This window comes from Carya illinoinensis, chromosome 14, assembly GCF_018687715.1.
Source record: "Carya illinoinensis cultivar Pawnee chromosome 14, C.illinoinensisPawnee_v1, whole genome shotgun sequence".
In the NCBI taxonomy this organism is placed as follows: Eukaryota; Viridiplantae; Streptophyta; class Magnoliopsida; order Fagales; family Juglandaceae; genus Carya; species Carya illinoinensis.
The window spans coordinates 17,064,476-17,082,060 of NC_056765.1; the positions used below are offsets into that span (position 1 = coordinate 17,064,476).

The following is a 17,585-nucleotide window of genomic DNA, read 5'->3' on the forward strand; positions in this document are numbered from 1 at the left end:
TGGATTAATATTTTTATCATGGTTTTGTCCGTTTGCTTTTAAACATGTTTTCATCCCTTTGGAGAGAGGATCTCTACTTCTGAAGTGAAAGATGACATCAATCTTTCAGAGAGGAAATCTGGGACCGTACAGTCCAGATGAGATGCTTTGGGCATTCAAATCGGGCCTTAATCTTATCTAAGAGGAACTTTGCAATTGGTTATTTAATAACTGTGATTATATATAATTTATTTGTTGTACTTTTAAGCTATTGTAGGTATAAGAATAATTTGTCATTCAGATTTTATTTGAAGTTGGCCACTGCAATAATCGTTCCGCTGTAGAGTGAAGAGGCTTTATTTTCCTGGAAATTTACGGAGTCCTATGGATCAGTCAGATTCGTCAAAAGCAAGTCAAACAGCCCCGTAAAAACAAAGAAACTATTACTGGTATGTTGGCACGTTGCAGCTTGGACTAAACTTATGGATTCTTTGCTTGTAAAAGTTATACTTTAGTCGTCCACTTTTTTTGGGAGTAATTCAAGATGCAAAAGACAATATTGCAAAGAGCCTCTTAGTAATTTACTGAGCATAAATACTTTACGAATACTGTTTTGTTGAATTATGCCATCCTGGGTTTTATTTGACTTAATTATAGGAGCATTTTTCAGTTTCTACTCGTGAGATAAAAATTTCTTATGTACCAGTAACTTCATATCTCCCTCTTCTTTTCAAGTTCTCTTTGATTCCCTTAAATTAACAAAGATTTAGAGAGAGAGAAGAAAGAGAGATTGAATATTTGGGAGAGAGATTCGGTTTTCAACCATGTTGGTGGTTGGCACTGCTCTGTTTGGGGTGCTCTGGAAAAGGAAAGGGGAAGAGATTGGGGAGAAGAGGAAGTGAAGGTATAATAAATTTAAATTAAAAAAAAAAATAAAAGAAGTGGCTCTACGACACAGGGACCCAACTGGGGTGCCTACAAGTACAAAAAAAATTTTAATGTATTTTTTTAATACTTTTAAATATTTTTTATAAATAAAAAAAATCTCAAAATCATTAAAAAGTAAAAAAATAAAAATATTTATTTTTTTTCTTAGTTCAAACTAAACTATCCGAGCAATTGAAAGAAATATAAACTACTAGTAGAAAATAGAGTCTTGGTGACTACACTAATTCCAACAATACTGTCACTGAAAGCACTGAAAGTAAACAAATTAAACTTCATACAGATTCATCAGTTATTGGTTCAACAGAAAAGGAACAAACACTCGATTCTGGCTGATATGCCAATCATCCAAGGGAGTCCATCACACATAAAACATCTTTTTTTACATACCACATATTGCACAGTGGATCAGTCAGTTGTATTATCCTTCAATTCCTATCAAAGATTCCTCGCCCGTACGTTGACCTGATCATGCCTACAAGAAGGCGAAAAATCACCACAATGAAGAGGGTCGCTATAGCGAAGGCCAAACAACCGAAAGCGTATACAGTGCATAATCGCGTATGTAGCTCGATTAAAATGACAATTAAAAAGACTGCCAGCATGGTCGTAATAGCGCAGAAGAGGCTGATGAGGCCTATTATCATCTGCCTCGGCAATTTCTCAAGAAAATCATCTTCTGAATAGCGTGATGTGAGGATTCCCAAAAACATCGAGACTGAAACTGTGGAAAAACAGAGGGATAGGCCATCACATATCATAAAGAAGTCAACCGGCTCTGTTTTTTTGGAAATTGGCAAGCCGTTTTTATTGTCGTCACGACCTGGAATGGTAAAGGCCGCGGCAAATATAATGGTAACAACGAAAGCAGCCACCACAGTGCATGAAGTTGCTGTATCCTTCGTCCGTTTCTCTCCCTTTTCCATCAAGTTCTCATGGTTCCTCGTAAACACTTGTCGGGGAGTTAAACCTTTTTTGTTGGTACTTTCCTTAGCCTTGGGATGGACCATTTTCTCTACCTCCTGCATTTCTTAGATAGAAAGAAAATGTTAGATCAAGAATGCAACCAAAACCATTTACTTGGATATAAAGTATTCTAGAAGACTTCAAATCTAACCTTACACAGAAGAAAGAGTTAACATAATAAGGTCAATGCTTCCAAGTTGTGATTAATCTACCACGTCCATGTTAAAATCGTCAGCTCCAATATTGAATGTTATATAGTGCTAGATATATATTTCAGATATGAACGAGGATAGAGAAAAAGACTGCAACTGATCTACAAGAACAGCCCTTATCCCGACTCAGCCTTCTACGACCTGATCAAGATCCAAAGAAACAAATGGTCTTGCAACATTTTTTTTCATGCTTTTTACCTGATATAATATTGTTCAAAAGATTTAGTGACACAGAAGTGAGAACTCCTCAGTATACGTTTGCTGTAGGATGAAGACTTTATTTATATTATAAATTGTAAGAATTACAATCAAGAGACTTAATGACAGAATATTCTAAAGCAACAAAAAAGGGATATACAAAGATATTTATTTGTTTCCTTCTTGAGTATTCTTACTGCATTGACTTGAGGATGATGCGTATGATTTGCCGTGGGGCAAGATGAGACAGAAAGCTCAGCTTGGAAGAAAAGAAATTGAAGCCGAGAGAAACTTTTGGTGAAGAGATCTGCAATCTAAAGATTAGAGGGATGAAAGTTAACACAAAGCAGTCCGGTAGTTACATTCTCATGCACAAAGTGATAATCGAGCTCAATATGCTTGGAGCAAGCATAAGAGACTAGGTTAGCAAACATGGAAATGGCACTTCAATTATCACAGAAAATAGTAGGAGTAGCCGAGAGAGAAATATGAAGATCATGAAGCAAACGAGTGAGCCAAGTGACTTCGGTTGCAGCTGAAGCAAGTCAGCAATACTCGGTTGTGCAAAGAATGAACCATTTCTTGTGCCAACGTAATATTTTCAAAAATACTACATCCCGGGATAAAAGCACTTTGCTCATGTGCTACCAACTTCACAAAAATATCAATGAGTCTGAAAATAATACTCTTCAAAAATATGTTATACGCCACCGAGCACAAACTGATTGGCCGGAATTTATCAAAGCTCGAAGGATTATCCACCTTCGGAATTAAAACTATAAACGAGGAAGAATAGAACCTGGAAAGAGGAGTACCCTAAAAAAAATCTTTCGCCGCTTCAAGAAGGTCATCCTTTATTATTTCCCAGCAAGCCTTATAGAATCCTGAACCGAAGCCATTGGACCCCAGGGTGCTGTCTTCCAGAATAGAGAAAACTGCTCGTTTAACTTCCTCTTCATTCAGTCTTGCACACAAGAGGTTATTATCAACCTCTGAAAGTTGTCGTGTGATTAACGGCGAGAGATCACAAGGCTCAATAATCGATGTCTCCTGAAGAAACTGCTGGAAGAAATTTGTGGCCCCTTCATGTACCAATTCTGCACTATTCAGAATCCTCCCATCGGACAACACCATTCTCTCTATACGCCCCCTTCTACTTCTCTAGTTGATAACTGAATGAAAGAACTTGGAGTTTTGGTCTCCCTCAACTAACCATTTTTTTTTTGGTAAGTTGCCCCAGGCGAGATGCTTCTCTCTTTTCCCACACCTCAGTTTTGTAGCCAGAAAATCATCTTCTTCTTCCACTGAATAGCATGATTGTAAATTATTGTCTAGGATATCCAACCACTCTGCAAGGGCCTGAATATGTGCATCCACCCTCCTAAATACATTTATATTCCACACACGTAAAGCAATCTTGGTGCGTTTTAGTCGAATGGCCAGTTTTGAAAGACCCCACCCCAAATCAGTCCTACACCAAGCGTCTTTCACACAACAAAAAATTATCATGCGAGCACCACATGTTCTAGAAACGGAATGGGGCCGGACCATACCTCGAAAAAGGTTGATTCACATATATGACCATAGGACAATGACCAGAAGACTTCCGACTTAGATATTTAAAGTGTGCCGAACTGAATAATTCTAAAAAAGCAGTATTAATAAGGGCTCTATCAAGCTTCGCTCAGTTGCGCGACACCCCTTCGTGGCCATTGCACCACGACATGCACTATCTCGTGCCTAATAAATCCAAAAGTCCATAATGATGTATGCAGTCGTTAAAATCTGCCATAGATACAAGAGGCCTTGGATTTCCTCCAATTCTTTCTGCGTCTATTCGAATTATATTAAAATCCCCGAGAACCAACCAAGGTGCATCAGAAACTTGACTCTCTTCCAAACTCCTCCGTACTCTCTTCTTTCCATGTAAGAACATTTCGCATAAACAAAAGTCACCAATAATCGCTGGCCATCTTTAGTAAACCAACCGGTTACCATTTGAGTCGTCAAAGAGATCACCTCAAAGGCATTCACCTCCTTCCAAAAAATCCACAATTTACCACCCTGACATCCATTGGACATAAAGTGATGAAAGCCCAAAAAATGCCCCAATGTTACCATCCGATCCTCAGCAGCGAACAACTCTGAAATCGCAAACAAATCCACGTGAACCTTCCTCGTTAATTTTTTAAGCCTTCCTTTAGATCTGCCTAACCCCCTAATATTCCAATAAAGAATTGTATCAATCATAAATCCAACTTATTTGCCCAGGTATGCACCCGTTGAGACTTCCTTAATGCTTTTTCCTCAATCTTATTTTTTGATGTCAAACGATACTCTGAGTCCGAGTCATACATTCTTTCTTTACCCCGTAACAAAGATATTTCACTGACCTCCCTCTCAGATGAATAACCCATCGTGCCCATCTCCTGACTACAGACCCGTGGCCCTTCTATGGGTTGATTCAAGCAGTCTTCCCCAGTCTCCTTTACACACAACAAAGACTCCTCACGTGGGCATCTGATCTCTTCATCACACCATACCTCCTCACAGTCCTCCTCCTCGCTTGCATTGTCTCTAACCCGATCACTTTGGTCCACACGGTGTTGCATGGCCTCGATATTAAAGGAAACTAAATTCTCTGAACCGTGATGCACTGGTATAGCTGGGGCTTTGGAAACCACATCAAGAGCCATCATCTAATTGCTAGGTTCCACCATCACTTCACTAGATTCACCATTCCCCACCCTCCCTAAAGTAATTGGAACATCCTTGGATGACGATACCTCCCCTTCCTCTATCTGCACGTCCTCCTCTACCCGCTCACCACCCTCACTTTCCTTCCGCTCATTCCTCACCATCACATCCATCCCCACTTCCTTTGTTTCAGCAATCCTCTGTTCCATGGCCTCAGATGGAGCCCCCATTGCCTCCTACCGCCCCACTTCCTTCCACACATGATCCTCCATTCGCTCCTTTCCTAGTCCTCGCATCCCTTCCTTCTTACTAGTTTTAGCCCGTGATTTCTCACTAGCTCGACAAACAACCGCTATATGGCCTTGCCGGAAGTATTTCATATAGTAAAAGCCCCTCTTCTCGTACTTAACCTGCTGCCGAAGCTGTTTCTGACCAACAAGCAATGGAAAACCATCCAGCAGTTCATCTTGGAGGGCAACTTCCACACAAATTCTCGCCCCAGTGGCCTGAGTACGATATAACGTCACATTGTCAGTTCCAAGGAAATGACCAAACCGAGAAGCCAGAATCTGCAGAAAATCCATACGGTAGAGATGTAACAGCAAACCAAGCAAAAATAACCATTGTGGCGCAATAGAAGGCTCCTTATTAACATCGAACTCCACCAACCAGTTGAACAAGCGAAATTGACAGCTTGCAACCATCCTACCTTCCCTTGTCCACGCGTGCAGATAGTCTTTCTCATTGGCCAGATGCAGCAGCATGTGAACCCCATCCATGAAACTAATCATTGGTACTTTTGTAAATCCCCGAGTCTTGATAATCTACAAACGAAGCACATAGATGGAAGGCCTCTTCGCCACAAATTTCAGCACCAGGGCAAACTTCAATTCTTCCACCGCCCTGTCCATCTCCACCTCCAAGAAGATAAAGCCCAGGGCCCCAATGATCAGTTCAGGCTTCCTCAAAGGCAAAAGAAATTTGGCTGTGGGCAGGTGCCGTTGAAGGGCCTGAGCAAACGTGCGTCCACCCCCCCCCATGAGCAATTGCCCCCCCCCCCCCCCCCCCCCCCCCCAACCCCCACCATCACCACAACCCACTTCCATATGCTCTCCCTTACCCCTAGCAGCACCCACCCCTCCGGCCATCACCGGAGGGCCACAAGGCACAACCATGCGGCGCGACACTCCCCCACTAGAAAACGAAGCAAACCTAGTAGACATTCAAAATAAATCGCCTGCCACGTTAGTTCAAAAGAAAGATATATAACTCCTTTTCGCGATAATAACTCCTTTTCCTTGATACCTTTACTTTAGCATAAGCTTTTTTTTTTTTTTTTTTTTGGGTTTCTTTTGGCCTCAAGCACTGCAGAAGAGGCATCTTTGGTGCAAATTATTTTCATAGGGGTAGCATTGCTCATTGTTTTTTGATTATTTTGTTGTGTTTGGTGTAGAGGCATTAGTGCATTGATTATTGGATTGATGTGATCCCATTAATAAAGAACTGTAAATGTTGATTTTAATGTTCCAAAAAATCTATTTCTATTGCTTGAATTGATTGATTGAAGTTTTATATTCATGTCATAAAATTGAATTGTGAGCTGTTGCAGCTTGTAAAAAATATCAGACTAACCTAAGCAAGACCTTTTATAGACTTCAAAGTTGTTATAGACCGAAGCTCTTTATTCATGAGCACCAAAGATGTTAACTGATGTTGATGTACTTCATTTGTGAAGACTTAGAGGGTATCTGAACTCCCAGCCACAACTATGGTTAGAAATTTGGCCAGGTTCAATGCCCCTGCCACAACCATAGTCCTTCAATGCAATAGGATCCTGTTGATTAGTTTAGAATGGCTTTATTTTCATGTGCTTGTGTTGTTTTCTTTTTCTTTTTTTGTGCTTCTGAGCCATACACGCGTACTGCCCAAACTTCAAGTGGGGTAGCTACATCTGATGGGTGTTTTATTCTCTGGAGTTTAGGGGTGATTTTGGTGCTAAGCTTTTGGATCTCCAAGATATGGATGATACAAAGCTTCTGTCTAAGGTATGTTTTGTTGAAAGTTTTTCTGTTCAACTACGCAGTAAACATCATAAATTGTTATGTAAAGTTTGTTCCCATAAAATCAGAATGTAATGTACTTTATAGTGTAGCCTTAAGAACTAAGATTAATGTACTTTAAGCTTAATTCAAAGTACCTAAATCATGTACCTGCATATAGGATGAGTTACTCTTTTTCTTTTTGGGCTGCAACTAGCTTCTTAACTTAAATAAAAAGTGAAGAAAATATAGGGAGTAAGTTTTTATGGAATAAAAAAAGTAGCAGATTCCAATTGTCTTCATTGAGTGAATCAAGGAGGGTTTCACCCAGAGAAATGGTGGAGGAAAAGCTGCAACAACAATTGCCAATAGTCTCAACAAGGACTTTGGGTAATCTTTTCTTCTTCCACTTCTTCTGTTTATCTCTTTTTTTTTTTCTTTTTGAAGTGTATCATATTGTTGTTGTAAAATAGGATATCCATCTTAAATTTTATAAGTTACTTTAATGCCAAAATTCTGGTCTCAGTGATTTTGGCCCAAATTGAAGGAGCAGGTGCGATGTTGTGTAGATCATCCAAAGATCAGCAAGCTGGCTAAAGTGAGCGCTCAGGTTTTGGAAGTCAAAGGAGTTATGATGGAAAATATAGAGAAGGTAAGGTGGTTTTGCTTTCTCTTCTATATGTATGCAACAAAGACTTTTAAAAAAATGTCAATTTCAAACGTTATATTCTCTTTGGTAGAATCTTTTGTCCGTTAAACTCAAGAAGCCTAATTTATTTAATTTTTTTTTGTTTGGAACTATAGTGCCATTTCATTTTATTAATAATTTTTTTGTGTAGGTCTCGACTGTGAAGAAAAGATTGAGCTTCTGGTGGATAAAACAGAACCTTCATTCTCAGGTTAGTGACTTTGTATTGTTGATTCATTTTTATTTTTCTTCCTACTTTTAACCTCTCTATCTTGGAAGGGCAGTGGTATATAAATTATAGAAAAGAATAATGAACCAAGGTTATATTCTTTTTTGTAGAATCTTTTGTTTGTTAAACTCAAGAAGCCTATATATATATATATATGTATATATTTTTTTTGTTGGAACTATGTTGCCATTTCACCTTTATTAACAATTTTTTTTGTATAGGTTCTCGACCATGAAGAAAAGATTGAGCTTCTGCAAAATAAAATAGAGAACCTTCATTCTCAGGTTAGTGACTTTGTATTGTTGATTCATTTTTCTTTTTCTCCCTGTTTTTTAACCTCTCTATCTTGGAAAGGTGGTGGTATATAAATTATAGAAAAGAATAATGAACCCAGAACCATTATTGAGGACATACTGGATGATGAGGAACCATTGTAACCACCAAAATTCAATGAGATTATTTAGTGTTATTACTAATAATTTTTTTTTATTAGCGTTCTTATAACTATTTTGATTTATTTGATGGATGGTTGACGTGGGAAAGCTATTTTGGCAAATAAGTTTGGACTTCATTGAATTTTACTTATTTTTCATTTTTTTTTTTGGAATTTTGAAATGTCTTTGTTCTTATTTGTTCTCATGATTGAACTGATAGTTGATTTGAAAAATAGGGATTGTTTTTGGATGAGTTTTTCTTTGCATTTGATTGAATATTTGGTTGCTTGTGTTGAAAGCACAAAAGGAAATGAAAGGTGAGTGCCACCAACATGACCATGATCCAACTGAATTGGATAGCCAACAAGTCCAAAATGGCTCAAAAGGAAAAGGAAAGAAGGTGGGAGCAATTGGAATAATGGATTAAAGCTGCAATATGCAGAGGCAGCAACGTATTTCTGCTTTTTGTTCTTTTCTATTCTATTTCCATGTACAGCACAGAACTTTGTTTTCTTTTGTTACTTTTGTACAGGCTTTGTCATCAAGTGTCCCTACTACTTCTGTATAAATGCCAAGCTCAAATGTATAGAAAACATTACAATAGAAACAGTTCAATGACAAGAGCAGAGAAAAGTTTTTCTAATATTTCCCTACTTGTTTTATGTTCTTCAATAGCAGCATAGTGTCTGCAATTTTCTAGTTTCCCTTTTCTTATATGGAATCAGAGCATGGCTGATTCCATCAACTTCAATGCCAATCAAAATGCAAATCCAAACTCAAATATTTCCGATCCATCCCAACCAAACAACCCCTATTTTATTGGTTCCAAACAGTTATGGAGTCCTTCTTGTCACTCAAATGTTTGATTCAAACAACTATCATTCTTGGGCACATTCAATGAAAAGAGCTCTTCGCATCAAAAACAAACTTGGGTTTGTTGATGGAAGCATTTGTGAACCATCTAAGGCTAATAGTCCATTGATTGATCATTGGCTTCGATGCAATGACATAGTCATCACCTGGATGCAAAACACCATGTCTATTGACATTAAGAGTAGCACCCTTTATGCTGAGACTTCTCACCAACTGTGGAAGGAACTTGAACAACGACTTGCACAGCAAAATGCTCCAAGGATTTATGAAGTAAAGCAAGGTATTGCTAGAATAATGCAAAACGAAGACACTGTAAGTATGTATTACTCTAAGTTAAAAGCTCTGTTAGATGAATTGATGAACTATGAGTCTATTCCTAACTACACATGTGGGGTTTTGAAAACAATAGTGGATAACCAAGAAAGAGACTAGGTGATGAAGTTTCTTATGGGTTTAAATGACACATACAAAGCTCTTAAGGCTTAGATCCTTCTAATCAAGCCTTTCCCAAGATTTGATGATTTGCTGAGACTGCAAATCATCAAATCTTGGGGTTTTTCTAAAGTGCCGATGATAAGCTTCATGGATGAACTCCATGTGCTACTCCACCTAGCTAGTAAAAAAGACTACCTTTATGCCTAGGCGAGGGAGGGAAGATATGTGGCGGGATGCTCCTTCAGTTTGTTCAACTGGACAGCGGATTTCAACGTGAAAAAAGGAACCGTCCATAGCTTCTCAGTGGATCTATCTACCAGGTTTGCCTTTACATATCTTTACAGAATGGATATTTTGCAGATATTAGTTACTCGGTTTGGTAGATTTTTAGGAACGGATAATGTGACCTTATATAGGACGAGGGCGACAGGGGCTAGAATGTGTGTTGAAGTGGATTTACTAGAAGAACCAATGGCTGGGTTTCCGCTAGTAACAGGCAAAACTCAGAACTGGCAACGTGTAGTTTATGAGAAAAAAGGATACTACTGTAAAAAATGTTTTAGACAGGGGCACATGGAAATGGTCTGTAGAATGGGAGAGACAGTGAACATAATAAGTAGAAGGGAAGGAAAGAAAGTCTTGGAAAAGGAGGGAGAGGAGAGAGTATGGAAGGAAGTGGAACAGAAACAAAAGAATTCTATCTTGGGGGGAGAAGAAAGTGTGGATCCTATGCCAGAAGAGAAACAAGACTCTCAACTAGGAGGGGAAAGAGGAAAACAAGTTTCTAATATTAGAATGGTAGTGGAAGATGGAGAGGAACAAGAGGCGGGAGTCTCAAAGGAAGTTGAAGAGGGGCCCGATAGGGGTGGAGCGCATGCAACTGACAACTCCATAAGAATAGAGGAGGTGGTGGGAGAGGACAACTCTCTAGAAGAATACATGAAACTAGTTGAACAAATGGAAGAAGGGGAGATGCGTAAGGTGGGGAGCAACTCTATTCTAGACACGGAATGCCTCAAGCGTGGAAGCTGAACTAAGGGGTTTACTAGAAGGGGTTAAACTATGTCAACAACTGGGACACACAGCTATAGACATTGAGTGTGACTCTCTAGTACTCGTGAACTAGTTCTGGAAGCAAAACTGCATAGCTTGGTACCTTTGGGACTACTTGGAAGAACTGCAGGCTGTTTTACAGAATTTTAACTTCACAATATCACACTACTACAGAGAAGGCAACCAAGTGGCAGATTCTTTGGCTAGAAGGGGTGCCTTGGGTGAGTCAGCTTTCTTCTCAGAATGGAAGCAACTTCCAAGGATAACGAGAGGGCTGGCGAGACTAGACTCTATGGGGACAGCTTATTTTAGATGCACATGATAGTGTATATTCTTTGTTAGCTTTTTGTAAAGTCTTTCTCTTGTGTAAAGGCTTTTTTTGTGTAAAGGTTTTTCTCTGCTAAAAGTGAGGGTATATATATAGTTGATGGAGGTTCTGTCCTCCTTTTAATTAAAAAAAAAAAAAAGCCTTTCCCTAGTCTAAATGAAGTGTACTCCATAATACAACAAGAAGAAAAGAGGTGACAGATTTCTATAGACACTTCAGTTGGTGGTTCCATGGCTATGATTAGCAACTGTTAGAGATGTAGGAAGGCAGAATATCACATCTCAGAGAAAGTATTACTGCACTTTTTGTAAAGTGCCTAGACATTCCTTAGAAAGGTGTTTTAAAGCTAACACTAAGAAACCAGTGTGCAACCATTGCAGAATGCCTGGCCATGTCGTAGAAAAGTGCTTTAAACTTCATGGTTATTCACCAGGCCACAAGCTCCATGGGAAGGGTAGACCAGCATTTGTCAATCAATTCACTACCCTTATGTCATCTGGACATAAGCAAGTAGACAAGAACCAAGCATCACTCACTCAAGAGCAATATTCACACCTGATTGCCTTGCTCAAATCACAACCCAGTAAATCTCATACACCTTCACTTAATCAAGTTCATTCCCTCAGTCATTTTGAATCTGCCATGCCAAAAATATTTGGTATCTCACTTTGTCTCTCAGCTTGTAGCATAAACACACACAACACCTTTGATGCACTTTGGATAATAGACACAGGGCCAACAAACCACATGGTCTATTCAACCTCCCTTTTCACCACCAACCTTCCAAATGGTGAAACTGTCAATATTTCCTGGTAATGATCTCACACTCCCTTGCCTTTTCACCACCATCAAAAGTGTTGCCAAATATTCTGTAACTCTTCCAAATGGTGAAACTGTCAATATTTCCTGGTAATGATCTCACACTCTCTTGCCTTTTACCTCAAGACTTTCCCCACTTAAGTTCTTTAAGAACTAATTGAACTCAATCAAGACAATACAACCTTGTTTTATCCCTTCAAGAAATAAGAACAAGAGAAACATGGAAGAATAAAATGACATGAGAATCATGGAAATTATAGGAATGGATGAGTAACTATAAGACAAGATACCAACTATAATGATGTATGCAGCCCCTTCGATGATAAGGCTCAATAAAACAAATTTGGATTTATTTTTTCGATTTTTTTTTCTTTTCCTTTCTTTTCTTTTCTTCTCTCACCAATTCAATCACAATCAGTAATATTCAATTTTGTAAATCAAACAACTAAATTCAAACAATGAGAAATTTGACAGCCCTAGGAAGAAGGAAATTTTTGCACTTTTTTTTTTTTTTATAAGCAATGCAGGAATTAAAAGATAGAATCAGACCTAATTGGAAACCTTGCTCTGAATACCAAATTATATGAACTCGCAGAATTGGAATCCCTTGAACCCACAATCAATTTGAAAACTCACCCAAGAAAGCCAAATCAAGTAAATGGATGGAAGAATAAAATGACATGAGAATCATGGAAATTATAGGAATGGATGAGTAACTATAAGACAAGATACCAACTATAATGATGTATGCAGCCCCTTTGATGATAAGGCTCAATAAAAAAAATTTGGATTTTTTTTTTCAAATTTTTTTTTCTTTTCCTTTCTTTTATTTTCTTTTCTCACCAATTCAATCACAATCAGTAATATTCAATTTTGTAAATCAAACAACTAAATTCAAACAATGAGAAATTTGACAGCCCTAGGAAGAAGGAAATTTTTGCACTTTTTCTTTTTATAAGCAATGCAAGAATTAAAAGATAGAATCAAACCTGATTGGAAACTTTGCTCTGAATACCAAATTATATGAACCCGCAGAATTGGAATCCCTTGAACCACAATCAATTTGAAAACTCACCCAAGAAAGCTAAATCAAGTAAATGGATGGAGAATCTAGACCCGTTAATAACACGTTTCAAGAACTTAGATTATATTAAAATCTAGACCCGTTGAAGAACCCGTCTCAAGAACCCAGATTACAAGAAGGAACGCTACAAAAGTAATTTACCTTTGATAAGTTCAAGAGTTCAATCAAAAACAAGAGTAGTAAACTCAACTCACAATGAAAATTCAATATTGTCTAACTTGAAGTGGGCAGTCACAAGATGTTTAAATACTCCCCAATAAAAATAACCCAAGGCCAAAAACAAGGGCCCTTCCCAAAAATACCCCTAAGTGAACAGTGTGGCGCTACAATATCGTAAATAGTGCCGCGCTACAATAACTCCTTGAAACCCTAGTTCAACAAAATCATAAATTTCTCAACATATCCTTAATTCATTCTCATAATAAACCCAATTATTCTAAGCTAAAATAAGTCTTTTAAATAAATTAAATAAGTTGAAAGCCTTCAAGTGCCCAAAGCCGTTAAGTCATGTTGCTCTCTTCCATAGCTTGTATCAAATGAATCAAAACTGGTTTTCATTCTTTCAAGCCCATCTTGAATGTTGGGCTCTTGCTAGCTTCATCCCAAGTGGATTGCACCAATCTTTGCATTGTCTCTTTAATCTTCTTGGCTCTTGATCTTGTAATTAGCCCATCTGGAACTTGCAAAGGATCTTTAGGACTAGGCCTACCTTGGTTCCCATCATTATTGCTCTCCCTTTATACCACTAACCAAAGTTTTTGCTATTTTGGTTTATGGTAAAAACAATTCCATTGCTAATGTTGTATATTGTAACACATTTTGGCATACTAATGGAAAAAAAATCATGGAGACGCTTTATACGTGTCAATGTTTTAGAATTGACGAAGATGATCATGCATGCAGACTTCATTTACATGATCATTATAATACAAAACGCCCTAAAAATCTTTGTTTACTAAAAAACCATCCGACTGACAAACGAAGAAGAAAAGGAAATGCCAAAGTAAGATTTTATTCATAGGCCAATAATTGCGCAAATCTAGATACAGGTGAGTGTACCTATAAGCCTCTTTGCAAACAAGCAAAATGGCATTATTTGGAAACCATCATTACATTGTCTATAGTACTACAGGAAGTGAGAAGCATCGAAACCTCACAGTTATTGTGCATAAAAATGCTTTATACGAGGTATTAGTATGGAAAGCAATAGAGTATACTTCTTGCATTGTACTATTCTGTGTAGAGCTCAGACTTGGATAACCTTGGAGTTGGAATTGCAATGGTTGGATTCTTCTTCTTCATAACAACAGCGAAAATGTCAGAAAATTCTATCTCTGAACCTTGTGGCAATTTCCACTCATAGGAATGCAAAAATGAAGCCAAGATGTATTTGAGTGTCCTATCCCCTAGTGCAAGCCCTGCGCATATTCTTCTCCCGGACCCAAATGGAAGATACTTAAAATTGTTGCCTGAATAATCAAACCTACCATAAGCATTGTTCAGAAACCTCTCAGGTTTAAATTCCAATGGATTGTCCCAATAGTTTGGATCCCTGTGTATAGCCCAAGCATGCAAGAAAATACTAGAACCTTTGGGTACACGGTACCCTCCAATGATGCTAGACTCACTTGGAGTACGCAGTAATAGGAATGGACCAGGTGGGTGCAAACGAAAGGTCTCTTTAATAACTGCTTCTAAATAATGTAATTTGGGCAAATGAGATTCTTCAACCAAGTTGTCCAACCCCACAATTTCTGTTAATTCTTCAGTGACCTTTCTCATTATCTCTGGATGCTTCAACAACCTTGCCATCACCCACTCCGACATGGTCGTTGTGGTGTCTGTTGCTCCTATCACTGTGTCCTGTTTAAACAAGAGTAAGGTGATCAGCTCAACTGAAAATTGAAAACAAACAAAACAAATCAAAATAAAGTTTGGATGTCTATGAATTAGTTAAAGTTATTAATGGCAAAATCAACCCCCCTGTTCGGCTCTCAAGTACTAATGAAACACAAAAGTAAAAAATCACACACACACACACACACACACACACACACACACACACACACACACACACACACACACACTCTTACAAGAAGCATGGCCTTGACTTGGGTCATGCTCATTGATGGTGCACCGTTGTCCTGCTCCCTTAGTTCCAAGAGAACTTGCAAAAAGTCCTTTTTTCCTGTCTTTGTCGTTCCCTCTTCTTTAGCTTTGGCCAAACTCTTGATCTGTTTGTCAATAGCATAATCAAGTACTCCATCAATGGTTTCGGAAATTCTCTTTGCTTTCCTTCGGATCCCTTGTAAATCAAACCTTGCTAAAGCAGGGAAAAGGTCTGAAACATTTGGTTTTCCAAGAATTATCATTAATTCTGCAAAGATGTGCTTAAACTCTGCTCCAAACTTAGCCCCTTCCACTCCACGTAGAGTGCCACCCCACAACATGTTCATGATGGCATTCATCACCGTAACAAACGCCATGTCCCCTAAATCTATAGGGGTGCCTTTTTTGTTGTACACATTTCTAATGGTGTTCCTTACCTCTTCTCTCCTTAAAGGGAAAGTACCATCAAGATTTGCTGGACTTAACATCTCTCTCACAAATATCTTCCGCAACATCTTCCAGTCAGGACTATTCAAGGAAAGAGCAATATCGGCTCCCCCATATGTGACAATATGTCCAACTATGTTAATATCACGGTTGGAAAATATTGCATCTTGGTCACGAACAACTTCTTTAACTAGCGAGGGTGAGCTAATTACAATGGACAATTTATTTCCAAGCCAAACCTTATAGATGGGGCCATAGATCCCACACAGTTCATGAAATTTCGTATGTAATTCTGTACCTACAAATGGAAGGTACCCAACTATTGGCAAGCCACGGGGACCTGGTGGCAATGGAGGTACTGCAGCCTTTCTTTGATTCTTGACGGCCAACCATAACACCACAAATATACTGATCAAAATAGTGAGAGTTGAGCTAGAAAATCTCTCGTCACCAGTATAGGACCTCCACCATCCCATTGCTTAAGCTACATTCAAGTGTAGGGCAAAGTGAGAAAAGGGGTCAAAATTAGGAATATGTATGTTATGTGTGTTTGGTTGAAGCATGGCCTAAAAGGCAAGGGATAGAATGCGACTTAACGGTGGGATTTGAGCATGTATAGATATTTCATTACAGAGAATTGAAGTGTTAGATTTATAAAAGGTTCTCATAAAATAATGCTCACATATTACTCTGTGGTTACGCCTTACCTTTACCATTGATTATTGGGAAGGAAATCACATGGGCAGTTACAGTTTGAGTCACCTGGGCTTAAGAAGTCTTATCAACATGTGGATGTTTTACATTTTATTTAGGTAGTTAGGTGGTTTGTGGAGGTTTGGTTTCTCTCTTTTCCTCCCAATTTTTTTTATTTTTTTTAATTTTCTTGCAGCTTTTTACAAATTTTAATAACATTTTATTCAACTTTCATCTAAAACCATCTCATCTCATCTCATCTCACTATCTAAACCATACATCAATCTTTTTTTAATTGTATATTGCTCAATCTTCATTTGACTAGTCAAATATATCAACCTTGATTGGACTCCTTATAGTAAATAGATGCCTGTACAAATTGTTCAAGTGAAGCATGTTGACAAGATATTGATATGTTTGTAATCGTTTTGAACAAATCAGTTGGCCAATCTAAGCCAAGTTTTGTTACAATAAGTATCAAGTCTTTACTCTCGTATCAGTTTACAAATCATGATAAAAAAATTGCCGACCTTATAGCTTAGAAGCAAATTTTGTGCCAGTAAGAATATATTTCGATAGATCTTGTGAGCTTGTTAGAAAGAAACTCTAGTGTGAAAGGGGTTTAGGAGGCCATATATATTAATTATATACAACGAAAGAGCAATAATAATATAGGCATGTGGTATTTTTCGAGGGATTAATATGCGATAAGCAATTTTTTACTGTTCATCTCCCCGTTCACAGATAAGCTAGCTTTAGTTTAATTTAGTGATTGCAAAAAGAAATCGAATACCATGATATAATTGGAGTATTATTATGGAGGGTACAAAAATGTAAACCATACCATAACATAAGAAAACAAGCTAAAAGATAATAAGATTTGAGGAAATAGTTTCAGAACTGATAAATGAAGAGACTTACAAGTTGGAACTTTGGACGAAAGTCACCGCTTGATCTTTGAGAACAAGAGTTTTACAAATATATATGAAGTTGTTAGAATTCTGTACAACTCCTGTACCTTGAGCCCACCTTTATATAGAGCCTGAAGTCTTGAATATTTGCTTCGGATTTGTCTACTTTCTCCTGAACTAGGTGATGTTTGGCGAGTTAAATTAAGTTAGCTGATTTTTTTTAAATCAAAGATATATATTATTATTCCCAAACATACATCTAAAAACACCTCAATATTTTCAAAAACACGAAAAAAAAAGTCTTCAAAATAATTTTTATAAAGAGCTCTAATTAATGCTACCCGATATCTCTTTATTTTTCAAATATTATTACCAAGGAAAATAATACTTGAGCCCTTGAGTTTGCCCCCTCAAAATTACTGTTTAGATATTTTATTTTATTTTAA

The 17,585-nt window shown here is 37.9% G+C and overlaps 2 protein-coding genes across 9 annotated transcripts; both read right to left on the bottom strand.

The window, feature by feature from the left end:
• Positions 1-1,184: 1,184 nt before the first annotated feature.
• LOC122295086 lies at positions 1,185-6,039 on the bottom strand. 8 transcript variants are annotated; one of them, XM_043104120.1, is made up of 4 exons: positions 5,707-6,039; positions 3,116-5,566; positions 2,498-2,614; positions 1,185-1,946 (listed from the first exon to the last, which is right to left on the bottom strand). In XM_043104120.1, exons 2-4 carry the CDS (start codon positions 3,149-3,151, stop codon positions 1,353-1,355), a joined length of 747 nt encoding a protein of 248 aa, XP_042960054.1. In that variant the 5' UTR covers positions 3,152-5,566; positions 5,707-6,039; the 3' UTR covers positions 1,185-1,352. The 8 variants fall into 8 exon arrangements, 3 of the variants coding, with proteins under 3 accessions (XP_042960054.1, XP_042960053.1, XP_042960055.1); XR_006237844.1 differs by having other exon boundaries at positions 1,185-1,954; positions 3,116-6,039; XM_043104119.1 differs by having other exon boundaries at positions 3,116-6,039.
• A 7,936-nt stretch (positions 6,040-13,975) lies between these two features.
• LOC122293388 (flavonoid 3'-monooxygenase CYP75B137-like) lies at positions 13,976-17,306 on the bottom strand. Its single transcript, XM_043101944.1, has 3 exons — positions 17,150-17,306; positions 15,073-16,019; positions 13,976-14,842 (listed from the first exon to the last, which is right to left on the bottom strand). The coding sequence occupies exons 2-3, from the start codon at positions 16,009-16,011 to the stop codon at positions 14,210-14,212; spliced, it is 1,572 nt and encodes a 523-aa protein (XP_042957878.1). The 5' UTR covers positions 16,012-16,019; positions 17,150-17,306; the 3' UTR covers positions 13,976-14,209.
• Positions 17,307-17,585: the final 279 nt, after the last annotated feature.